The 26,931-nt window shown below is 40.2% G+C and overlaps 1 protein-coding gene across 3 annotated transcripts in view; it reads left to right on the top strand.

Annotated features, from left to right (window-relative positions):
* The window catches only part of GPC6 (glypican 6), a 1,140,547-nt gene that overhangs the window by 641,505 nt on the left and 472,111 nt on the right, over positions 1-26,931 (top strand). For all 3 annotated transcript variants that reach the window (XM_045010084.1, XM_045010090.1, XM_045010100.1), the window contains one exon: positions 24,059-24,450. In XM_045010084.1, the coding sequence (XP_044866019.1) occupies positions 24,059-24,450 (392 nt within the window). The remainder of the gene's footprint in view (positions 1-24,058; positions 24,451-26,931) is intronic.

Here is a 26,931-nt window from a genome sequence, read left to right as displayed (position 1 = left end):
ATAAAACCCATCTCTTATCACTGTAGGGCTAACAGGAGTCACTCAAGAGGCTGATGATAAGGGAATGGATCTGTTCAATTAGAAACTGCCATTTTTGCCCACTCACTTTTTTTGGAGCAGAACTGCACACGAAATAAAACTATCTCCAGTAGAAAAAACAGGCCTTCACCTTCTACCACCTTATTCTGCTTGATGAGTTGGAAATGTTGCCCTCTTCCATGTCCCCCACTCTCTAATCAAAACTTAATGAGGATTATTTAAATGCTAACAGTGTTTTGTAAAGTAATTTACTTTTTTCTTCCTTCAAAATGTAATGCAAAAATGTACTGCAAAAATTCCAAGTTAATGCACCATATGTGCAATGATCCTAATATAACATTGCAGAAGTAATCTTAAATGTTGAATGTCCTGAGGTGTTTTTAACTTTGCAGCCTTAATGTTGCCTTAATGCAGCGGTCGGCAACCTCTGGCACGCGGCTCGCCAGGGTAAGCACACTGGCTGGCCGGGCCAGTTTGTTTACCTGCCGCGTCGGCAGGTTCGGCCGACTGCGGCTCCCACTGGCCGTGGTTTGCCATCCCAGGCCAATGGGGGTGGCAGGAACCTGTGGCCAGCACATCCCTAGGCCCGTGCCGCTTCCCGCCGCCCCGATTGGCCTGGGATGGCAAACCGCGGCCAGTGGGAGCCGTGGTCCGCCAAACCTGCCGACGCAGCAGGTAAACAAACTGGCCCGGCCCGCCAGGGTAAGCACCCTGGCAAGCCGCGTGCCAGAGGTTGCCGACTCCTGCCTTAATGTATTTAATACATTCACTGTTCATGTATTTTATATACATTGATTTAGTTTAGCTTGTCAATTACTATCCCCTTCTATGAATGTTGTGTTTTCTTATAGCTAGGGCCCTACCAAATTCATGACCATGAAAAACATGTCATAGATCGTGAAACCTGGTCTGCCCCAGTGAAATCTGGTCTTTTGTGTGCTTATACTCTATATTATGCATATTTCACAGGGGAGATTAGCGTACAAATTGGGGTTCCTGACCCAAAAAGGGAGTTCCGGGGGGGGCAGGGGGATTGCAAGGTTATTTTAGTGGGGGAATGGTATTGCCACTCTTACTTCTGTGCTGCCTTCAGAGATGGGCAGTCGGAGAGTGGCAGCTGTTGGCCAGGTGCCCAGCTCTGAAGGTGGCACCCCACCAGCAGTAGCGCAAACGAAAGGGTGGCAATACCATACCATGCCACCCTTATTTCTGCATTGCTGCCTTCAGAGCTGGGCAGCAGGAGAGTGACAGCTGCTGACTGAGGGCCCAGCAGCACAGAAGTAAGGGTGGCAATACCATACCATGCCATCCTTACTTCTGTGCTGCTGCTGGCAGCGGCTCTGCCTTCAGAGCTGGGCTCCCGGCCAGCAGCTGCCGCTCTCCAACTGCCCAGCTCAGAAGGCAGCGCCACCACCAGCAGCAGTGCAGAAGTAAGGGTAGCAGTACCATAACCCCCCTACAATAACCTTGTGACACCCTCCCCCAGCCCCAATTCTTTTTTGGGTCAGAACCCCTACAATTATAACACTGTGAAATTTCAGATTTAAATATCTGAAATCATGAAATTTATGATTTTTAAAATCCTATGATTGATCAAATTGATCAAAATGGACAGTTAATTTGGTAGGGTCCTACTTATAGCTATTTGATTTATGAATGAAGAAACAGCATAAAAACCAAACAACTTGCCTTCAGATTTCACTGACAGTGAAAGTGTGATCCCCTCCTCCCCCACCCCAGTAGCAAGGAAATTTGCCATTTGGGTTGAAATTCTATCCTACATTCTCCTCACCGTGCTGTGTATTGCCAGAGTCTCCAAACAGGGCTCCTCTTTTTATATATCATAGGTAGTGCCCTAGCTCTGAGTAATACAGTGGATTAGAGACAGAGTTCCAGCTTCAAGTGTGAACTTTCTTGCTTTTATGCGTTTAAATCACAGACATAACATTATTTAAATATAACTTTTTGTGGTTTGTTTGTTTTTAGTTCTGCTGACACTGTGGTGGGTTTAGCAATGCATATAATAACAGATGACAGTTCCTTTTGTGGAAGTTAAGAACTAGCTGATTAGTTGTTACTGTGTTGCACTCTAGAGAATATCTTGTAATTAAACCACAAAAAAATAGATTAAAGTAATGTGAAGGGTCTGACTTAATCCCACAAAAACAAGGGAATTCAAAGTTAACAATGAAGTGCATGATGGTACATATAATAGGCCAAGTGGCGTTCTTTGGAAGGAAAAAGTGCTTAGGCTGACAATTGTAGTGGATCTCTGTGCATGGTTAGGGAAGATTAATTTAGTCCAAATCATGCCCTTTGATTTTGTCTTTACAGCTCTAGTTTAGTCTAACTAGCAGTCATATTAAATTATTTAATGATTTTTCTCCATTCAAGATGCCTAGTTCTGGTTTTAGATTAAAGAAGGCAATTCCTGGTAAGTCTTACCTGGAAGTACATTTATTGATAGTTTTCAAAACTCTAGTATTAGCAATATCTGTGGCAAAATTATGTTTATCGTGCAATGCCGTTTTCCTACTCTATAATCTGAAAGAAGATGCAGCATAGTGCAGTGCATGGATGTGTTTTTAGAAGCGAAGGTCTCCTGAGTTCTAACACCTGTTCTATTTCAGATTTACTATGTGACCAGGCAAATCACTTAATCTCTCTGCCTTGCTTTCTCCATCATTTTCCTCATCTCACAGTGCCTAGTTAATGTTGGGACAGCAACCCTTTTGTTTTGAGTGTATCATCATGTGGATTACACCCTTGTTTGTGGCGCTGTGTGTGTCTGCAGCCCTGCTATGGTACTCAACTGGGAAATTTGTAAAGTTCAGGGGATTTTTGATTCACTCTTGTCCTCCTTACTGTGAAGCATTTGGATAGCACAGATCTTGATTCTCTAATCTCCTGTCTTACATACTGTGTGACTTTTCATGGCCTGTTTGTAGGGGGAAAAAAGTGTGTCACAAATTGAAATTAGAAGCAGGCCCATACAATGGCCATGAAGTGACAAAAATGGACGATTGACCAGAAGATTCCTTTTTATAAAAAAGCACAGCCACGAAAGTCCTATCTCAATTCATTGCATGTTCCTAAATATTCCTTTAAAGATATATTGATAATGAATTAATTTCCCAAGTTGTTGTACTGAAAGAAGAGAAAGTGACACACAATTACATGTTTCTTACGTAGATATGTGGGGGTATACATGGTAGACTGAAATGTTTCCTTAGAGGCACATTGTAATGTCTTCTGACCATTTTAAAAACACTTAAGGTACTTTGTTTCAAGTGCTGATAGTATAGAAGTGAAACAAAATCGCTTTATGAATTGACACAAAGTTTAAAACTGATCTAAAGTGGAATACATTTTTCCTCCCCCCCCCCCACCGTGCTGTTTCTCTCCTCAGGCAAACACTAGCTGTAGACATTCATTGTCTTAAATCTTGATTTATTTGATTTGTAAGCACTCCTGAACAGTTGAGCCTGAGTAGCACATTGAAAATATCCTTGCAGGAGCTACAACAACTTTAAATCTCCTAACACTTAAAAGCACATGCCACATCTGGCTCATCCCAATGTCAGCTAGCTTTAGCTCCCCTCATCTGACATAAAATTCTAAAATAGAATGAATTTGAGAAGATTATTGTCATGTTCATTATTGTCGTTCTTATGCCTACTTCTTATCATTCAAATAATAAGAATGACCCCAAATCTACCTTCTCAGAAAGAAAGTGCATTTTTCGTAAACTTGGCAGTTCCTTACTGAGCAAATCTCTCTACTATTTTTGCTGAAGTTAGACCCCCATCAAACTCAGCCTGTTGGGGCCCACTTAATTTGAAATAGTTGAAGCACTGCACAGAAGCCAAGCTCAGAAGGACACAAAAACTACATTGGTAAATGATCTGTCAAGTGACCCATGAACAAAATCGAGATTGAGTTGCCCTTTGAAATAAACCTATTTGAATTTTATTATCTCCAGAGCACTTTGTGTCTCTAATCTTGTGAAAGGTTAGTATTCCATCCATCAGAGCAAGATTAGAGCTCTAGTTGATGTCTGTGCTTGATGATAACTGAATGCAGCAGTTGGGGTTGGAAGAAGGAGATTCATTACCATCAGCAGTTCAAAGAAAGACTCGGTAAACAGACACTGGGGAAAGCAGGTTCACAAGATAGTCCACGTATATTCTTAGGTCAGGATAGCAGAAATCAAAGGACCAAAGTGTCAGTGAAGATTTAAACTTTTTCACAACAGTCCAAGTAAGGCAATGATATCTTATTCCCATCCTTTATTTTCATGTTGCAGATTATCAATCTATAAATGCTGCTGCATACCAGGTTGAAATAATAAACCCTTTCTGAATGTAATTATCTGGCAGAAGTTGAGAATAAAAAAAAGTACATAAAATCAATCTCAAACAAAATGCACAGCCAATACAGCAACATAGATAAATAAGGGAGTTACTGTAAAAGCCCTAGCACTAAGGGAAGAATGCAGATTTTGCAGTGTTAATAATAATCAAACATTACTTTTATTTCTTTCTTCCTACCTCAGTTAAGAATCATTTTTCATGTGTTATGTCTCTTCAAAGGCAACCTGACATTTTGAAAAATGCTGGGGTGTAGAAGCATTATTCCCTCACATGCTTGTTTGCCTGATCTTTGTAAGTTTTTCATATTATCCTCTGAACTATATATTTGAGAAGTCATTACCAGTGATGGCTTTCCTTCTAACTTTAAAAGTGGTGCCATGAGATTTAGTTTTTCAACCCTTACTGGCTTTATTCTCTATATCACTGCTCACGGCCGTGAAAATATAGGGGTAATCCAAAGGATTAAAATGTATAAATTGTTCTAATCCATTAGTTCCAGGATGCTGCTATTGGCCCTAAATTCATGCCTCTGGCTTTTCTGCCATTCCAATGCAACCCAGTTATTTGAAGTCATGCATATGGCTTTGAAGGATAGCAAGCAGCCCTTTGGCATCAGTGCCCTTGCTAAAGTTAGATCCGACATCTGTAAAACAACCAGAGGTTGAAATTTTTATTCGGTATCAAACTCTCTACATTTGAAAAAGAAAAGGTAAACTTAACATATGAGTCAGTGAACATAGGGAGTGAGTTCCTCCTTTGGGGATAAGAGGGTGTGTCATCTGGCGAAAAAATTACAAAACCCGATATTACAAATTATAAAACCCCTTTCTTCCAATCTAGAAAGCACCTTCTTCTACACAGAGATAAATCAATCAATAAATAAAATCTGTGCCTGTATGTGTGAAAGAGAATGTTTGTTTTCTTCTGGGGAAGCTATGGGAAACTAAATCATTTACTGATGAACCTGGTACCAGCCCTGAAACAAGGAATTGTATCTATAATATAAATGCAGTTGGAGAGGATGTCATAATGGTCATCCCTTCAAAGCCATAGTAGAGTCCAACAGTTGTTGGTACAAACCATTCATATTGTGTTGAATATTTTCCATTTAGCAGCTACAGAGTTCAAGCTCCCCCTTACCTTTTCTTTTAAAACAAAGCTTTAACAATGATTGGCCTTATTGCACTTCTGAATGAACACCAAATGTCTTTGAATGGTACATGGTCAAGGAACAAATACCAAAGAAAGGTAATTAAAACAGAGAAAACGAGTGGGTGGGGAATGAGAAGGAAAAAAATATATTGAGATAGCATCAGACCTTAGAGGCCAAAGAAGATGATGGGCAGATGATACAGATAATCTTGGAAAATAATTGCTCAAATCATAGTTAACTGAACAGTATTGCTGACTATGACTTTGGAAAATAGCCCGACAATAAGAGCATAGATTCTAATCTAAAATCTGAGAAACAGTCAAGGCAGATAAAAAACATTGGAGCAAAGGATTTCTTATCTGGAAGGACACATGGACACTACAAAATTAAATGGGATGTGGCTGCAACATGGCTACAACAATGGAGGCCAATTAAGAAAATCTTGGATTCAGGGGTTAGCATTAGGGGATATGAGGATTTTAGGCTTCACTGAAGGTATAGTGGGAAAAGTCTAATTTCATTCTTAGAAATACAGCTACCACATGAGGATGAGAATGAAAAATGATTGGGTCCTCTGAATTACAGGAATGTGGTGGGCAAACAGCACACTAAGAAGCAAACACAAGACCGGGTAGTAATGCCCAGATGTCTGTTAGAAAAGTAATACAGCAAAACACAAAATGTCCAGTAAGTTCTTGGAATGTGTTGGGACAACTTTTTGTTTCAGAAGGTGGAGGAAATAATCAGGAGAGACGGTGAGGAGTTGTTTTTGTCTTGAGAGGAATTGGTTGTAAATCTGAAGGTGGAAAGCAGCTTGCATGAAAGTGATCATGAAATTAAAGATTTTGTCATTCTAAGGAGAGGAACATGTGAGAGCAGCAGAATAAGGACAATGGACTTAAAAATAGATTTTAATAAACTCAGAGAACTGGTAGGTAAGGTTCCATAGGAAGTAAATATAAGGGAAAAACGGTGTTAAGGAGAGCTGACAGTTTCTCAGTGAGGCCATTCTAAAGACACAACAGTAAACTATCTCAATGGGAAGCGAAGATAGGAAGAATAGAAAGAGGCCAATACAGCTCTATCAGGAGCTCTTTAATGACCTGAAACACGAAAAAAAATCCTATAAATGTGGAAACATGGAAAAATTGCTTAGGCTGAGTAGAAAAGAATAAGACAAACTCAGAAAGGCTAAGGCAGAAAGTGAGTTAACCTAGCATGGGACATACAAGGAAATAAGAAGCTCCACATGTTAGGAGCAAGAGATAGACTAAGGAAAAAGTGTAGGTCCACTACTTAATGGAGAAGGAGAGCTAATAAAAGACAAAAACAAGAACAATGAGGTGTTTAATGCCTATTTTGCTTCACTCTTCACAGAAAAAGTTAATTGTGACTAGATACTTAACACAATTAATACTAATAACAAGAGGGAAGGAACACAAACCAGCATAGGGAAATACCAGGTTAAAACTATTTAGATAAATTACGGTAGGTATAGTTAAGTCAGCAGGGCCTGATTAAATTCATCTGAGAGTATTTAAGGATCTAGCTAAAGCAGGCTCAGAAACATTAGCAATTTTCTTTGGTGAGGTCCCAGAAGAGTGAAGTAAGGCAAACATAGTATCTGTCTTTAAAACTGGAAACAAAGAGGGTGTGTGGATTATTGTCAGCCTAACTTGGGTTCCTGGAAAGATCTTAGAACATATTATTAAACAATCCATTTGTAAGTACCTAGAGGAAATTAGGATGACCAGTAATAGCCAACATGATTTGTCAAGATCAAATCTTGCCAAAGCAACCTAATTTCCTTCTTTGACAGGGATATTGGCCTAGTGGATAAGAGGAGGCAGCATATGTGATATCTTGGTTTAAGTAAGGCTTTTGACAGTGTCCCATTACATTCTCACAAGCAAACTAGGGAAATGTGGTTTAGCTGAAATTACTGTAAGCTGGGTGCACAACAGAATGAAAAACCATACTTAGCATAATCAGTGGTTTGCTGTCCACCTGAGCAGTCATATCTAGTGGAGTGCCACAGAGGTCTGTTCTGGATCTGGTACAATTCAATATTTTCATAAATTACTTGGATAATCAGCAAACAAGGTAGCTGCATCGTGTTGTAGATTTCTGGGATAATTGATTGTTTTGTGGAATACTTGTTGAACAGCCATCTCCCGCCACCCCCAATGCTGACATTCTGGAGCTATCCCTATCACTGGCACATTCTTCCCTTCAACCACTTCACTAACAATGCCTCTATCCCTTGAACACCTATTCATTCAATAGGTCACATAGCCCTGCTCCTGCACAGAGCTCCACCTACTGTGCCACACAGCCCCATATCCCATCTGGAGCTCCACACATTGTACCTCATAGCTCTGCCCACTGGACCACAGAGCTCTGCCCACTGTACTATACAGTCTCACCCACGACAACAGGGGTCGGCAACCACTGGCACGCGGCTCGCCAGGGTAAGCACCTTGGCGGGCCGGGCCAGTTTGTTTACCTGCCGCGTCGGCAGGTTCGGTGGACCGCAGCTCCCACTGGCCTGGGACGGCGAACCGCAGCCAGTGGGAGCTCCGATCGGCTGAACCTGCCAACGTGGCAGGTAAACAGACTGGCCCGGACCGCCAAGGTGTTTACCCTGGCGAGCCACGTGCCAGAGGTTGCTGACCCCTGCACTACATAGAGCTCCACCCACTGAATCACACAGTCCTGGCCACCATCTGTGGCTTCACCCATGGGGCAGTTGTTTTGCCTAGAGTGGCAGATTATCTTGAGAGGCCTCAGTGGATAATGGAGTGGAGAGTATACTTGTAAAATGTGCACATTACATGAAGCGGTGGGGGTTGCAAGCACTTTGGAGGACAGAATTGGAATTCAAAGTGACTTTGATTAGTTAGGAAATTGGTCTGAAATCAACAAGATGAAATTCAATATAGATAAATACAAAGAACTACATGTCATTAGTTGTTAGCTGTGTATGTGTGTTGTCCCTGCATGCTGCACTGGCTCTGGCCAGATAGCCTGTACAGTAGGCTCTAATCGAACTGCCCAATGAGACCATATACTCCATTCAGTAGCAAAGGTGAGGTTTATTGTCAACGAAGCATGGTCCTAATGCCCTGGCTCAATAGTTACGCTATCACATGTATGCTCATTGCAATGGACTCAGCTCAGTGAACGCTGGGACTTTCCATTCATCTGCTTGAATATTAGAGGAAAGTAAATACAAAAGGGGTGTGAACACTCTTGAGATGTATTATACACGGATACATAGTACTAATGAAACTATTCTGAGAGATAAAATTCATATGAGACACTCTGTGTCTGTCACAGTTACCTTAACTTCAAGGAGAAAAAAATTCATTTAATAGTGTGATATATACACTTAAAAAACAAATCTGACTATGTAAGTATCCACAAGGGGCAAAGCGTGACCAACAAAATTATGCTTAGGTCAGAGAAAGCAATGAATATTTTTATATACTTGGTTGAATGAACAGTTTAATTTGATGTTTAACCCTAATATTAAAGCCCCTAATGGGAACAAATGTTTAATTGCATGGTTTGTAAATGAAGTAGCACTTAAAGAGTAAAGCCACATAGGCTACATAAAAGTTATAATATACTGGTGATGCTTCTTAGTTATGTAGAGACAGCAGTGTAATTAATGCCACTTAACATGTAATATACCTCAGGTTTCGATTTTCAGACATTATCCCTGTTTTAAAGTGAATTTAAATGATTTTTTTAAATTCTTTTGCTTTCTAGTCAGTAAAATACATTGTCCATTTAAAATCCATAAAATATGTCACTGCTTTCTTATGTGTTCTTCAAAGGATTTCTCTCCTTTATATCTGTAGTCAATTTTTCCCCCCTCTACCAGGGAATACAATTAAACAACTCACCTAAATGATTGGGCCTATACATTTGGAAAATGTCAGTAACATAGATAGATAGATATTATAGGGCTGTCATGTGATAAAAAAATTAATCATGCTTAATCTCACTGTTAATAATAGAATACAATTTATTTAAATATTTTTGGATGTTTTCTAAATTTTCAAATATATTGATTTTAATTACAGTGTGATTAATCGCGATTAATTTTTTTGAGTTAATCGCATGAGTTAACTGATTAATCGACAGCCCTAATGTGTGTGTGTGTGTGTGTATATATCACCCATCACTATAGTATCTCTCCAACAATGAGTTATTCCCTGTGATGAAGGAAAGTATTATTGTCTCAATTTTAGAAAGAGGGGAACTGAGATATTAATTATTTAATTAATAATAATATAAATGCCTACTATTAAGGTAGTACCCAGAAGCCACAATCAGGACCAGGCACCTGTTGTGCTAGGCACTGTACAAACACCTAGAAAGACCACTTGTGTTCTGAAGAACTGACAGTTTAAGTTAAGACATGGTCTGAAAAGTAAGTAGAGTAAATATTAGAAGAGTGGATGAATGGTTTAGTGATAAGGGTGCTAGCCTCAGACTTGGGAGAAGTGGCTTAATTCCCTGCTTTGCCATAGACTCAGTGTACGTGACTGTGGGCAAGTCACTTGTCTCTTTGTGCCCTAGTTCACTTTTACGCATGGGGATAACAACATTTTCCTAGATTGTGTGGCTCCTAGATAATATAGTATTGGGGGTCATATAAATTCCATAGATAAGATGAGGGGAAAAGCAGTAAGAACATATGGTTACAAGTACATTATTAATATTAGTTGTTGTCCCCAGTCCCTGTAGAATTCCACCTAGTCCTTATCTGCTGGTGATTTCTTGTAGCCAACAAAAATCTTTAGATAGTAGAAAACCTTGGGGAGTGCATACATGTTGTGTACTACTCCTTTTCTTCTCATAAAACTTAGTTCATTAATTTATCCTTCCAAAGCATGTTATCTTTGTTACATATCAGAGATGCAATGATTTTTGCCCTCATCTCTAGCCACTGTGCAAACTATCTCCTTTGCTAATTTATAGTGGGAAAAGAGACAATTCATTTAAACTGGCATTCATTTTTAAAACACCTTGCTAATTTGGTTTTATACAAACAAATACATATTAAAAACAGGCAAGCTGTAGAAAAAATTCCCTTATCACTTACGTCTGTCAGCCACCTGGAATATTCTTACAAAATCTAATTGTGGATTTTGGACATACTGACAGATGTTGGCAATAAACTACAGTTGCAGAAAATTGCTCCATAACCCATTTTTCACCAAAAAAATCAAAGTAGGTAGTGTAAAAATGTCTCTTGAAATGACTCAGCAATAACAGCAGAAGGGACCTCACATATTGGATGTCTACTGCCAAACTAGAGGAGTATTAGCCAGTGTCATTGCAAATGATAAACTATGGCCTCCCTTTGGAGTCTCCTGGCAACAAGCAAGTTGAAAAAGAAATCAAAGTTGTTCTCCTGTATAGAGGACCCCCTTGCAGCTTCATAGAAAACATTTCTGTCTTCATGCCTAACACACTCAGCAGCCAGCCAGCAGAACACAGCAGTATAACATTGCAGCGTAAAACTCTTTGGTATCACTATATGTCAAATACCCACTAAAATGGAAACATCATTTGTAACTCAGCAGCTGACAAATGAGAACAAGAAGAAACCTCCCCTCACTCAAACAAATAAGTATTGGGAATTTCAAGGCTACTTTTACATAGCTTGCACAAAAGGAAAGTATGCTATATTGTTTTAAATCTGCCATAACACTATATACACCTCTACCCCGCTATAATGCGACCCAATATAACACGGGTTCGCATATAGTGCGGTAGCAGCAGGGCTCTGGCGGCGCTTTAAAGGGTCCGGGGCTCTGGCTGCTGCAGGGAGCCCTGGGCCCTTTAAGTCACCGCTGGAGCCCTGCCGCCACTACCCCAGGGCTGCGGCAGTGCGGCTCAGGCAGCGCTTTAAAGGGTCCGGGGCTCCGACTGCTGCAGGGAGCCCCGGGCCCTTTAAATCGCCACCAGAGCCCTGCTGCTGCTACCTTGGGGCTGTGGCAGCGGGGCTCGCCAGCGATTTAAAAGGCCCGGGGCTCTGGCTGCTGCAGGGAGCCCCGGGCTCTTTAAATCACCGCTGCAGGCCTGCCACCGCTACCGCGATATAACGGTGTTTCACCTATAACACGGTAAGGATTTTTGGCTCCCCATGACCACGTTATATTGGGGTAGAGCTGTATATATATATGCTAATCTTCCTAGGATCATTTTTAGTGCATTGTACCATATACCTTATTTCAGTTTCTTTTTTATTAGAACTCTCCCAGTGGACATACTAGTAGCCAGCAAAGAGGTTTCTGATGATACAATCAGTCAGATAAAAAGCCAATGAGAAAGCATCCAGTTCTAGTGAACAGTTTGTCACAGATACAGATTTGTGTTGACTCTAAATACATTCAAATATAAATTTTGTTCTCAGGCCTCAAACATGCAGTTGGATCCATGCAGGAGGATCCACTACTGACTGCAACAAAGCTCTGTGTGGGTGCAGTGATCCTTTCCACCTGGATCTAATTGGAGGATTAGGGCCTAAAAGTAAAAGGTTTTAATTGTTTTCTTCAAAGGGGGAAATTTAAGTGTCTGATCACAGCTTGTTTGAAGGTAACCGTTTATTATGTTTTTTGCCTTCATGAGGCAGTTTTTATTATCCTCAAAGTCTACTTCTTTATTCTGTCTACTGCTACCTCTTATGCAACATCTTTCACATTCCATTGACCGCTTAGTGGATATGTCTCTGATCTTTGAGAGGAAGGTGCTTTCTGCTGGCAAGTATTTATTATTGCCTTTCAGTTATTTTCAGTTTTCTGATTTTTCAAGGTGTGTGAGCATGTGTAGCTCTTGTCAGTTTCAATGGGAGTGATGGACTCATAATATGTAACTGTCTGAATAACAAAATAGCTGTTGAAAGTTGTGTGCAAAGAAAGAGAGAAAAAAATAAAGAAAGATCACTCCTGCTACTACAAAGGGATCCTACTGTACACAAGGCTTCCAGTTTGTTGTCACCCTGTTAGTTAAATCCAATCAAGGGAAATTTAATTGACAGAGGTAAAAGCAAATCTAGACTCAGAAACCTGTTCTACATTAGGGCTCCCACCAGTAAAGAACTGGTGATAGCATGTCATAAATTCTCTACTGTAGAGCTTAGGCAATTTTGCAAAATAATTCCCTAGTGTAGACAGAAGGGATCCTTGTGGAACTTATCTTCCCCTGAGCTCCTGCCATGGTAGGTTTCTATCTTCTTTTTTTTTCTTTTTTTCATATCTGATGTATATAAAACTATATTTGAGTACATTGATTCTGGCAGAGAATTTCAAAGACATAGGATAGAGAGAGCACATTGAAGTATGTGAAAAGGCTTCTAATGACTTCAGTGGGCTTTAGATTCAGTTCACAATATTTGAGTTTACCATTGGTCAAGTATGATTTCCTGTCCTTAGTGGTCACACAATAAATGTAAATTGGTTGCTTTCAGCTTGCCATTTTTTTTAGTTGTGTAGCTTATTTATGAGATCCACAAAATGCTATCTAAGAGTAATAGTATGGATGCAGTGTAAAATAGTTAAGGTTGATAGAATTGATTTTCTGCATTAATTTAACAGTATAAAATATCTAAAACAATTCAGATGTTTGTGGCTGGCACTGGTATTGATGATACTTGGATTAACAACAAAAGTTGCTAATGTTTGATTTTCTGTGATATGGCACCAGAAATTTAACAGAATATGTAAGGTATTGGGACTAAAATCAGTTTCCTCTAGTTGTACAAAAGTAAGGTATCACTTCTCTCTTCTGTATTTTGGAATTTATATTTGATAGGCCAAAGCAATCTACTGTAGGGTCTAGACATACTGTAACGGGGTCACACTCACCTCTCGTGAGCACCCCCTGGCTGAGTGTGTGTGCCTGCACTCTCTCTTTCTTTGTGGTGGGTCTTCGGTGATTCAGCCCTCCGGCCAAGTCAGGCAGTCTCTCTGTGAGATAAAAGCAAAGCAAACCTCTTTTGGGGTACAAGTCCCACAGGGGCATCTCTCAGTGCCCTCTGTGAGGTCTCCCTCAAGTTTTCCCTGTTCCAGAATAGAGCAGTGCCTCAGGGCTCCACCCCTGAAGGCAGTGTCTTTGCCCTCTCAGGGCCTTTCTTCAGCTCTTTAGCTGGGCCACTACAGTTCAGTTCCCCTTCTGGGGTGCCTCAAAGTCCCGGCCACTTTCCCAGTGGCTGCAGGCAGGACCTGGGCCTACCCTCTACTCCAGGTCCCAGAGACCCTATAAATAGCAGCCATCCACAATGTCCCTTTAAATAAACTGTGTTGCTGCTCTAATTCCCTGGGCCACTTCCCCATGGCTCCAGCACATTCTTCACACTTACCTCAGGGCCAGGTCTTGGTGGCATCTGAGCAACCAGCTCAGAGTACCATCCACTCTCCTCCAGCTCAAGCACAAGTCCTCCAACAGGAGGTCTCAGGGCGTAGTCCACCCCATCACACACAACAATAGATTTCCCATAATATATTAGGAATTGGAAAATCTCTCTATCTTTACTTAATGACCTCTAGTGGTGCTTATTGTAAAATATGTCACCATATTTTAAAACATTTTTGCACTAGGTCCCACAGTTTTTGTAATGTCATTTTCATGAAAGTTTTTACTGTTTTTCAGGAGAAATTGAGGAGGCTCATGAATTTTTATGAGCATAAAATGTCAAAAATAATATGATGCAAAATTCACCATTCAAAAATTCACAAAATGCTTCGTCTTCTTTTGATCATGAACATTCATGACAATGGAAGTGCTGTAAGCATTTGAATGACTGTTGATACTAGAATATGGAATTGAGAAGCCATTTAACATGTCATTTATATGTGTGAGTCCTTCACTTAGGAAGTTTCCACTTGATAATGAAAGTAAGACCGTTACTACTAGTTATTAGCTTATGCATAGTTTGTATATTGTCTATCACGTTGTTTATGATTTTTTCTACCTTTTTCTTTCTTTACTATTAGTATTAGTTCAGTGTGTGGGGGTGTTAGGAGTGTCATGGGAATTTTAGATTTAATGTACTATGTAGAATGCATCATTATAAATGCACAGTGACCATAAGTGTGCCAGGTGCTTCACAGTACAGACAAATAGACATGGGTCAAGATTTTTAAAAAACAGGAGACTAAAGTTAAGTTCCTAAATCCCTATTGAAGTGTCCAAGTGATTTTCTAAAGTGCTCCTCAATTAGAAGCTTCCACAGAAGTCAGTGGGGTCTGGATGCTATGGTTAGTATGCTGTGCAGATCTAGTTGCAGGATCAAGGCCTAACTTCAGAGATGATACAGTGATGGCAGTAACCTAAGGATATGGGGGAGTAAAGGAGAAAAGAGAGGGCAACATCAATAAGATTATACATTCAAGATCAGATCCATGAAGAGGCTTAAGTGCCTGAACACTGAATTTAGGTGCCTAAACATCAACTTTGGGTGCCTAAATGCCAACTTTAGGAACCACAAAAATCCAGAAAACCCATGCTCGGCTGCTTTCTAGCTCTGCAAGTGCTTACATTCACTCAGCACCTATGTTTTTGCTGAAAGCGTCCCCAACGTGTCTAAATTTCCTTCTCTGGGCATGTGCATCACCTATCTCATGCATAAGCTCTAGTACAATCCTCAAACCAAGTAAAGATAAGTAACCCAAGTGAGTTAATGCCTGTTTTTCCTGCTGAGCCTGATCTGGTAGGCATACTCTGAGTACTCCTAACTGGGGGGAAGGCTTCCCTTATAACTTTTAGTCGAGTGGTTAGGTACTCACCAGAGATGAGGGAAACCCTGGTTCAAGTCCCGCTCTCCGTGTGATGAGGAAAAGGAATTTTAACAGAGATTCTCCATCTCTCAGATGAAAGCTCAAACCATTAGACTACAGAGTGATTCTTTCTCTGGCCCAGATAATGTTTCATTATTTAAGTAATAGCGGAATGGCTCCAACAGGAGAGACTGAGGGAGACCATGTCAGACTGTCCTGTCGTCCAGTGGTCAGGGCACTCACCTGAGACATAGTGAATCCCTATTCAAATCCCTTCTCCTTATGAGGCAGAAGGGGAAATTAAACCACTGTCTCCTACAGACATGGTAAGTACCCTAATCCCTGAGCAAAAGGTGATAAGTGCAGGAGTCCTCCTCTTTGAAACAGCTTATGTGCCTAAGATGCCTAGAAGAGGGTTTTCCTGGCTGTGGATTGCAAGCCGAGATAGGCACTGAACTCTTTGAGATGCTGGGGTGAGGACACACTCCTCTAGCTTTGGTGGCTCCCTACCTAGCATGCTGGCTTTTGTGGATTGCATTCTAAAGTGCCTATCTCTCCCCATTCATTGTATTGCAATACCTAATTCCCTTTGTGGATCTGGACCTACTGCCTGATCCTGCACCCACTAAAGTGACAAAGCTCTCATTGATTCCAGTCATGGACGATCAAGCCCTTAGACCATGATCCAGCAACATGCTTAATTTTAAGCATTGACTAGTTTCTTCCATAGCACTAATCACATACTTAAAGTTAAGGGCACACTTAAATTCACTGTTGGATCACGACCTTACTCAGCAGACTGTTGGACTAAAGAAGGTGTTTCTAATATATAAATAACATGAATAAATTTCTCAGTTGGCTAATTTCCCATGGGCTCTGTTGTAAAGTGGATTTTAAGCAGGGATTTGAGTAAAGTACAGCCTCGTTATTCTGTGATTATCAACATCCTTTGCAGATTTATCTAATCTCTATCTTTTTTTACCTTAAAACTGATGCTCATCTTTTCCAACTCAGGAAAATAATAAGGATCTTTTCAAAGGAGCCCAGCATCCAGCAGCCCTTATTATTCTCAATGAGAGATGAGTACTTTTTGAAAATCTTTCCTCAATTGTGAGTGCTGAGTGCTTTCAAAAATCTAGACAGAAAGTGATATTTATAGTTCATTATTCAAGCTGATAATGAATAATGCTGAAGGATTTATACCTTCACGTCTGGAGTTTGTTCACAAATTAACCTAAATGCAAACATCATCTCAACAAGTGGGGAAAGTTTTAACTACTTCGGGAATATGCTCTACTTCTAACAAATAGGTTTTTTAAACTTATAAGGTAGGGTTTTTATTTAAATATAATGATAAAATTGTTAGAATTTGGTTGTTTTAAACCTAAAATGGACATATAGAAAATAGACAAAAATAGACACACATTGATGGTTTCAGTCCAGTTGCTAGCAGACATATTGCAACTGACACTAATTGACACCATTGTGGGTAGTCAAGGGGACATGGATTGAATGAACTGCCTTTCCATCCCAAAAGGTGATCCCTTCCGAAAAATTTGGACTTCAGTTGTCGGAGTTGTCAATCTGGCCCCTTTCATGAGCAACAAATTCATTTAGGATTTATTTCATTTATTTATTTATTTATTTTAAGTAAAAGACAATTGCTGTTGTGGAGGCCATAAAAATAAGTGTCTGTGGCTGATACCTTGACTTTTGTAATCAGTGTAATGATAGTGGCTGAGATTTTTAAAGAAGCCTAAGGAGTTAGGTGCCCAACTTCCACTGAGTTCACATGAGTTACGCACTAGTGAACATGTGTAAAAAGCATGCATGAGGCATATGCTCACTTTAAGTGGGATTTCCATAGAAGTTGAGTGCCTAAATTCCTTAGGCTCCCTTGAAAATCCCAGCCAACATCAACAGGGATACATTGGAATGAAGGTCTTTTAGGCAAAGTAATTTATACAAGTAAGTGTTGAGCAGTGCTAGTCAGTGAAAGGTAAAATCAGTATACAGTCTTAAGCAGTATTTTCAACAAAAGGTAATAAAAACACACACATTTTTCTGTTCAGGACCTCTAAAGAGATATGAGTACATGCAATTTCATGTCATATGTTATCAGGTTGTCATTACAATGCATATCGGGTGTGCTGGATACACCCCATAATCACACATCTCTAATTGTGCTAAAATGAAACCTGAGTAGAAAAGATGCCTTTGAAAAGGCAGCATATGGAATAAAATGGACCGTTATTCCTTTCTGTCCAAAAGCAGCTATATTTCTGTTTTTTTTATGGATCAAAACATATGTTTCCAACTTTGTGTATTTGCCTACAGACAGATATGTTCATCCTTAAATTGCTGCTAGAATAGAAAATAAAGGGAAATAAACAGGCTGGAAAAGGTATTAGACAGTCAACTCCCACATAACTTACTTTGTTTACCTAATAAATAGGCTACAGATGATAGTTCTTCAGTGTGTTGTGCTGTAATATTATCTCTGAGACAAGCAAAAGTGAAAATTATGTCAAGACCTATTCACGGAATCTGGTGGCTGTATCATGATCAATGGTAATGGAGACAGAGGACCCATGTTCCCTGGAGAGTTATTGTGGCAACTCAGCCAGGTGGACAGAGCAGACTGCAGGGTTTAATAAAGTTCCACTTCTGCAACTTAACCTGCATTCATTGTTATTACTTGCAAATGAAACAGTTGGGCTCTTTGGAATTAGTTTAGTTCTATTAGCTACTAGACCAGTGGTGGGCAACCTGCAGCCCGCAGGCTGCACGCAGCCCATCAGGGTAATCCGCTGGCAGGCTGTGAGATAGCTTGTTTACATTGACCATCCGCAGGCACAGCCACCTGCAGCTCCAACTGGCCACAGTTCGCTGTTCCTGGCCAAACACTCTTTAAACATATAATAAAGAGGACTTGCAAATATAAATCTTCCCCTCCTCTTAAATTCCATGCATTACTGTATTCCCTTCTCCTTTGTATAAGTGAACATCTTCCTAACAAAAACACGCTGTTCACTGCTGACCCTATGCCTACCAACTGAAAGCCATGTATTGTTGCCTGTGAAGCACAGGACATAATGCAGGCATGTTCTTTCATATAAATGAAACATCACTTCAATTAGAAAAAAGGATATTTCCAGCTTTTCTGCTAGTTAACATTACACATAACAGTCTATGCTGGCAGCGCAAAATGCACAAGGCATGTACTTCAAAACATGGTACAGTTCTGTTCTTATAGAATCTTAGAAGATTAGGGTTGGAACAGACCTCAGGAGATCATCTAGTCCAAACCCCTGCTCAAAGCAGGACCTGTGTGTTCTATTCTGTTTTGTATAGGTTCTTATACTGTGCTTATCACCAGAGTATTTGAATGCCTTCCAGTAGTGCATCAGACAACATGACTAACATCTGTCACTTGTTTGTTCTTCCCCTTACTGAAATACTACGTTAATTAGCAAAAAGGTACCAGTGTGTTGATTAAACATCTCTGAAATTAACAAAAAGTCTTTATGTTTCTATGAAGGATATGAACAAAATGAACTTTTGTGTAAGCTGATACAATTTCTCTTGATCTAACTGGACCTATGCACAATTATATCAAGCTGTGTGTGTGTGCATGAGTATCCAAAGCAGTCTGCTCCTCTTGATGTACTTTTGTGACTGAAGGAATAAAGCAATCACATACAATAGCACTTATTGTGCTTGTAGTGGTCTGTGGCCTTCCCTCCCTGTCATGCTAAGAGGGAGGCCACCCTGCCTCACTACATGAAACAGTCAAATCATAGGGGATTAGCAGTCTTTGGCCTAGATTCCTAGCTAGGCAGACAAAAATTAAAAGTCTACCACCCAATCCTTTTGGGTGGGGCAGAGTAGCCTAGCATCCTGGCAATGTAGACATAATTAACAGTCTATAGCCCAGTCCCTTTGGGGCAGGGCAGAGTAATGAACACTATGTAGTGTAGCCTCCTGGCTAGGGCAGACAGGGACTACAGTCTGGAGCTCTGACCCTCAGGTGGGGCAGAGTAGGGGGCAACCTATAGCCCAATGCCTCCTAGGTAGGGCAGACAGCAAACAATACCTCTGGAGCTCACTGAATTTTTGCTGGGGCAAACCACAGGTAAGGCACTGGCCTTCTGTCATAGGGTGAGTAGGTCGCCACCCCAGGGGTGGGGTTGGTGGTAGGGGGACCCGAACCCACCCTACTCCACTGGCTCCCAGGCCAGGGCTCTAAGTGGTTGGTGGTCCTGCCACTATGTCAGCGGGGACCCTACCAAAATACACTGACTCATCTCACAACACTATAACTGGACTAATATCTGCTTCCCTATGGCTACTTCCTACTGCCCTTCCTTGGCATGGGTTTGTAGTCTATGGGTCTTCCATTTCCTCGGGGTCAACAGTGGACAGCAGTCCCAGCATCTCCTTACTGCAGTTGGTCCCCTCCAAGGGCAGGATGCTGCACAGCTCGGTCCCTGGTCCGGAGTTCCACAGCAAGGCAGAGACATCTGCCTGCTTCACTGGCTCTGGTGCAACTGCACTAGAGGGCCCACCTCTTGTACTCTGCTTCTGACGTGGGGAGGCGGGCCTGACCTGGCTTTGCCCACCAGGGGATGTGTGGTCATCCCTCTCCTTCAGGCTCAGAGAGGCCACTGTGCCTCACTACAGTGCTGAACAGTTACAGATTAAGATTTTTGTTGAACCTTAAATTAATCCAGTGTGGGGGTTTTTTTCCATTTGAAAGTGACAAAGGTGTTAAATTTGGTTTAATTGGATCTGAGATCTAATTTTGTGCTTTGTACTGTTTTGTTAACCTCAAAGTGAGTTGGTCACCATAGTGAGATTGCCTCTCTCTTAAACTAAGCATATTGTTTCCTATCAAAGCCAAAAGAAAAGAAATTGTTTAACTTTCAAATGGCATAATAATTTATTCTCAACAATGGCCTTCAAAGTGCAGAGACCCAGTAGAAGGCTGAAAATAAATTAAATGCATGGCAGTTTGAAAGACATTAGCTTTCCTATGCCATCTCATAAGCCTGGTTTCGCATTTGGACTAAAATGCAATTTAAGCTTGTAGAGTTAGTTGCAGTTATTTAACATTTAGATTGTGCAAGTATCTAAAGGCCACAACCAAGTTGGCTGTATTGTGCGAAAATCCCTCTGCCCCAAACCCCTCTCCCAAATACACCTCCTCCTCCATACCCTATCTTTCCTCTCCCTGGAAACAGTCGTATGCACAATCTTCCTACCAAATATTTTTATTGTATTGCCCCACAAATAAAACTGCCATTTATGACTCTCAAAGTGTACCAGCCTGTATCCACTCACTCAAAACTGTCCTAAGTGGGGCTTTGTAATTAACTTATCCTTAATTATGTTAATTTGAGGGTGAGTTCACAGCCATCAGTCTCAAGGAGATCAGTGATTCATCAAGTCATTAGTACCTCTCAGTTTAATCGTACAGGACAGCAAAAGGATACTGTTTTGGTGGGTGGCTGTAACTCAGGAACCCCTCATGCAAATGTCCCCAAATTTGGATCATTAACACTACCCTGAGTTCACATAAGGCACACCAAATTTCAAAGCAATATGATTAACCATTCAAATGTTAAAGCACTTACAAGAGTCAAGCTTTAATATAAAATGTGAGAATGGAAACCTAGCTGTTTTTCCGAATTTGGCACATAGGCACTGTACAATGTACATTTTCTTAAATATTGCTCTCAGTTTTAGTTCTTTCAAAATGTAGTGAGTGCCTGCAGTATCTTGGATAAAACTCGACAAGATGAGATCATTTTGACCCATATCACATCAATAGTTTTATCTCTAACTCTGCATGCAAAAAAATTCCAAAAAACTAGAAACTTCTTGAAAAAATGACTATTTTGCTGGGCTTATATCTCCACAACTGTTAGTTCAAAAGGCCCCAAATCTGGGTCTCTAAACCTACCATGTACCTTGCTGAGTCACACCAACTTTCAAAGAAGTCCAACTAGGTATGTTAATTTTAGAGGATTTAAAAAGTGAACCTTTCAAGAGAAGTCATGCTACAACTTTAACACTGGTGGTTCTGCCACACCACTTATGATAATACTGAGACTATTAACAATGGATTGGGAGGGGCTGGCAGAGAAACCACTACAGCAGCCTTATGACATGCAAGATCTTATATAAGGGAATTTTAAGGGGCCTGGAACCACCGGTTTGATGGATGCGTTTCACTAATGAAAAACATCTGGAGGGGGGGCCTAGAATCTGGCCTCAGTCTTACAGCTGATATTAATTACCAGTCCTAAGTTGGGAACACACAAGCTTCATAACAGAGTTTGTAGACAGGCAGTCACAAATATTGCAGTAGGAAAAGAGATACTAGATGTGCAAAATCATGTTATGGATAGCAGCAAAGAGTCCTGTGGCACCTTATAGACTAACAGACATATCGGAGCATGAGCTTTCGTGGGTGAATACCCACTTCGTTGGAGCCGACGAAGTGGGTATTCACCCACGAAAGCTCATGCTCCGATATGTCTGTTAGTCTATAAGGTGCCACAGGACTCTTTGCTGCTTTTACAGATCCAGACTAACACGGCTTAAATGCCACCTGTTTTATTTAGGGTCCTGACATTTAAGCACTTTTGAAAATGTTACCTTAAGAGCTTACATTGCAAAGTATTGTATAAAGTACCTGAATATCTTGCCTAGCGGAGAATCTTTTTCCTATCAAATTAGTGTCTGTCCCTATTTGCCTCAGCCTGCCAATTTAAGATTTGATCATATGTTCCCCAAAGAATGCGTGTCTGCCCAAAGAGACCATGCAGATGTAGTCTTTTTAGTCTTTTCCTTTGATGTGGAGATGATGGCTTTATCCAGATCAATACACAATTGTGGGATGGCATAATTATTGAGTCAATGCACAATAACATAATTATTACATCCTAGTAAGCAACTTGCAGCAATTAACTTTCATTCCTACCATTACTAACATAGTTCCTTCCTCGTGTGGGCTTATATTAAATTTGTATATCTTCTATACTGTCATGTTTGTATAGATGGGTGCATTTGTAATTTTTTTTCCCTTCCAACTAATGTTTGATCCATACAATATGTTATTCTAAATGTTTTGTTAAAGCCTCAGTAGCCCCATTGACTCCATTCAACACCTTCTGAAAGTGCTTTGTGATCATGCAAGTGAAGAAAACCCCAATGGAGGCAGTTTGCTATTCCTTTCCCACCAAACAACTTGGAAATCTACCTCCTGGCCTCTCAGAGTTTGTGTTTAGGGAGTTCATTGCAAGCCATGGAGATTTATAAAGAGAGTGCATGAAGTGAGGGACCTGAACTCAAATGTAAAACCAGAGGGTAGTGGTGTTGAATTCCACTGACAATGTTTTAAGGGAAGTCTTAAGAGAATCACTCTAATGTAATTTCCCAGAATAAGTATCTTGGTAGTGGTGTAAGGTGGATAACCAGTAACAGAGAACTTACCTCCTCCCAATGTCCTCCTGAGCTCATGTGCCAGAGAGATGCCAGAGATGGCCGCTGAGGGTTCCATTGCTTCATTTTCCAATAAACATAAAATCCTGAAGTCAAGACTTTGAACAGGCTATGGCTCGAGGCTGGGTAAATAAACTGAGGAGCAGTAAACTTAGTTATCAAAAGAAAGAATAGGTAAACAAGCCCGCTGCTAACATAATATCCCAGACACTGCAATCTGTACAACGTTGCAGTCAGCAGGCTGTTTGAAAAACACTGGCCCAAATGCCAACACAGTGCTTCAGAATAGCATTAAATTATTGACAATAGCAACATCTTTTTACTCAGGCTAGTATTATTGTTTAAAGGGCTTCTGTGTGTGGAGGATCAGGCTCCAATATGTCTCAGTTCAAACTTTTTAAGAACTTTTGAAAGCTGAAAGTAAATTATAAGATACCATGGAGATCAGACATCATAGTGATGCGTGAAGAACCTCAATAGAATAAAATAGAAGATGTCATTACTTGCATTTTCCGATATTGCCATAGTTCTAGTCATCTAGTCTAGTTCTAGTCATCTCATTACATTAGCTGTTCACTATTGAGAGTTTGGCAAGTGGCAGGGATTGCTAGGTTTAAATCAGGGGTCTCAAAAATGCATGAGGCCCACGGAGTTATTTCCTGCGGCCTGCCATAGGCGCCGACTCCACCAGCAGCCAGTTTTTAAAAAGTTAATACATTGACTTTAAATAGCATACTATATTACTCTTAATTTTTTTCATTTTTGACTATACTTTTATATCGTTATATGAAAAGGTTTCAGTGATGCGGCCCTCAGGCCATCGTACTAGTCTTCATGTGGCCATCATGGTGATTTGAGTTTGAGATGCCTGGTTTAAATAATGGAACAATTTTCATTGCAGCTCTCTCAAATGTATATTTAGAATTTAGAGTTATGGATTTAAAGTTTCTTTTTAACCTCTGTGGGGAATACAATATGCTTTCCATTTTTCATTGCTCTTAAATGAACCTATTTCCAATTTAAATAACTGCCTTTTTCTATTAAAGATGCAAATGGCAACAACATTTACTTGAGCAAATTTTGCTAAAGGTAATACCGTCGTGACGGCAATACCATCATGAAGGCAAGGCAACACGCCATTGACATTTTATTAATTTTGTTCTGTATATGCCTTTTTATTTTCTCTGCAGAATTTTTCCGAGAACTTTTGGAGAATGCAGAAAAATCCTTAAATGATATGTTTGTGCGAACGTATGGAATGCTGTACATGCAGAATTCAGAAGTGTTCCAGGACCTCTTCACAGAACTGAAACGATATTATACAGGAGGCAATGTAAATTTGGAGGAGATGCTGAATGATTTCTGGGCTCGGCTATTGGAGCGAATGTTCCAGCTCATAAATCCCCAATATCATTTCACTGAGGACTATCTGGAGTGTGTAAGCAAATACACAGACCAGCTGAAACCATTTGGAGATGTACCCAGGAAACTGAAGGTTCAAGTGACTAGAGCTTTCATTGCTGCACGGACCTTTGTTCAGGGGCTGACTGTAGGCAGAGAGGTTGCAAACAGAGTATCCAAGGTAACCTAAATGAGGCTTTTTTATGTTTGCACTTGTGTTTGTGTTTTTTTACTTGAGACATGAATTCTGAATATGTACCTATACCTTGTTTATAAGTAAGTGATGTTTGTCAAGGTGAGTAACTATTGCCATTTTCCTCCTTTGGAGTCTACTGAAGTGACAGCAATACTGGAAAGGGTTGCCTTTTATTTAGAATGCAAGGAGGGTCAATATTTATTGGTGCTTAGCATGATGTAGCAGTTGCCATTAGTAGTGCAAAAACTATCGTCAGGTGGCATTTCAGACCAGGGATTTAAGTGTAACTAATTCGTATGATGATGCTGTTCATGAGGGCGGTGCAGTCGGCCTGGAATTGTGAGGGTGGCAACCCTCATCAGGACTGCAGCTGAGTGACTGGTATCTTCTCTAACACATAGGCAAGGTAGTTTAGTTATATTTGGATGAGGAAAAGGCCCACTAGTAGTATCTAGGGAGCTTGATCTATTCCAGAGAACAGTTGGAATTATATTTATTTGTTTTAGTTATTTATTTAAATATTTATGATGATCCTAGCTTCTGAGGGCCTAACATAATTAAACTACATAATAAAAAATATACACAAAATATAATCCATCCGGGTCAGTCAGATAAACCCCACAGTTGTAGTTGGGTGCCAGAGATCTGCCAGAATAATGAGCTGTCTCGTACACAGCATCTGGAATACAGCTAAAGGGACTTTCTATATTATTGTTAAAATCAAGTTAGGGGGACAAGTTGTTCCCTGACCTGATTATATCATGTTTTCAATCTGTCATGTTGTCGGGACCTTAACTTTATTATAAGTGTGTTAAAGCCTTGAACAAATTGTAAGGGACTTCTCTGGCTTGGTTGCAAATAGTAGGCCCGCATTTTGGCTCTGTGAAACAAAAAGCAAATTCCAAAAGTGAGAGCCATCTTGTTCTTAAGGCATAATTAGTCATTTCCTAATGGTCTCTTCTGTGGTGCTCAGTACTATAGAATCTGGGTTCTTTCCAGATATAATTTAATTAATCTTCACAATAATCTTCTGAAGTGAGGGGGTGTATTACTCCTATTTTAGAGATGGGAACTGAGGCACCGTCCAACCGTCCATTGAATGAGGACTGCCTGAAAAATAGCATGTGATCGTCTAATTAAAGACAGTATCATAATGCTACAGAAAAGGGAGTTGAATTAATTCAAGAATTTCCTAACTTTTGAGTGCTTGACTTTGCAACCTTAATGTTCTCTTACCATAGTTTGTGTGTTATGTAATTAAATATGCATGAGCACACACACACCACACACACACACACTACTATTCATTAATGTAGTTGAATGTGTGTGTATGCAGTGTAGTTGTAGCTGTGTTTGTCCCACGATATTAGAGAGACAAAGGGGAGTGAGGTAATATATTTTATTGGACCATCTTCTGTTGGTGGGAGGGATCCTTTCCCAGATTTGTGGTGGGGCTCTGTGTGGCTCGAAAGTTTGTCTCTCTCACCAACAAAATTTGGTGCAGTAAAAGGTATTACCTCACCACCTTGTACATTTGTGTATATATAATTTACATACACATGAAGTCTAAGTATATGTACGTGCTCTTTCTATGTATATTACATATGAATGAATGTGCACATATGTTTTAAATTTAGGTTCTTTAATTATTTCCCATTATGTTTTATTCTTACTACTGGGCAACATGAAATTTTGGCCTTCTAATGGAATTATCTGACTGGATGATGATAATGATAACAATAATGAAGAATAATGGACTTAAGTACTTGAACAAATCTTCATATTGCAAAGAGTGCACTACATTTCCATTTCTAGACACTTTTCTTCAACTTTTTTTGTTAAAGTCCACTTCAACATAAATTGGAAAGCAGATTACAAAGAATTATTATCAAGGAGAAATCAGGAGCATTTTAGTCAAGATTTTGTTTCAGATGTCCTATTAAAATGTAAAAGAATTAATATTTTTCTTAAACTTATAGTATGCTCAAAAAGCATGGTTCAGTGTAGTATTAAAACCTAGATAGATACTGTCACAGTTTCAGGGCAATTGCATCTGTATTCCCACTCCGTGGCCCACCAAGAGCACCCCTTTAGGTTCCTAGCCCCTAGTTGTCACTTCCCTTGGGTGAAGACCTGGTACTCCCTCCTTCCCTCTGGTTGGGGGTTTAAGGCTGAACAGCACCATGGATTACAGTGTGATATCCACAGCAAGTCAAACTGTGTAAACAGGCCACTGCCTGCACTTTGTTTTCCCTGCAAAGCCTATGACCAGTGTATTGCCCACAATTATAAGTTACCACAGAGCTCCTTCTAAGCAAGCACATTTATTCTTAAGGTAAAAGCATTACAGAGAAAACATATAAAAACCAATAAAAGTTCCTACATGCATGCTAATAAGCTTACCAGATGTCACCCATCAGTCTTATGCGGCTCTAGAAGTTCCAGTCCTTCCAAACCTTCAGCAAG

This window comes from Mauremys mutica, chromosome 1, assembly GCF_020497125.1.
Source record: "Mauremys mutica isolate MM-2020 ecotype Southern chromosome 1, ASM2049712v1, whole genome shotgun sequence".
Lineage (NCBI taxonomy): Eukaryota > Metazoa > Chordata > Testudines > Geoemydidae > Mauremys > Mauremys mutica.
The sequence above is the reverse complement of the archived record's forward strand: the minus strand, read 5'-3'. Positions and strand labels throughout refer to the sequence as shown.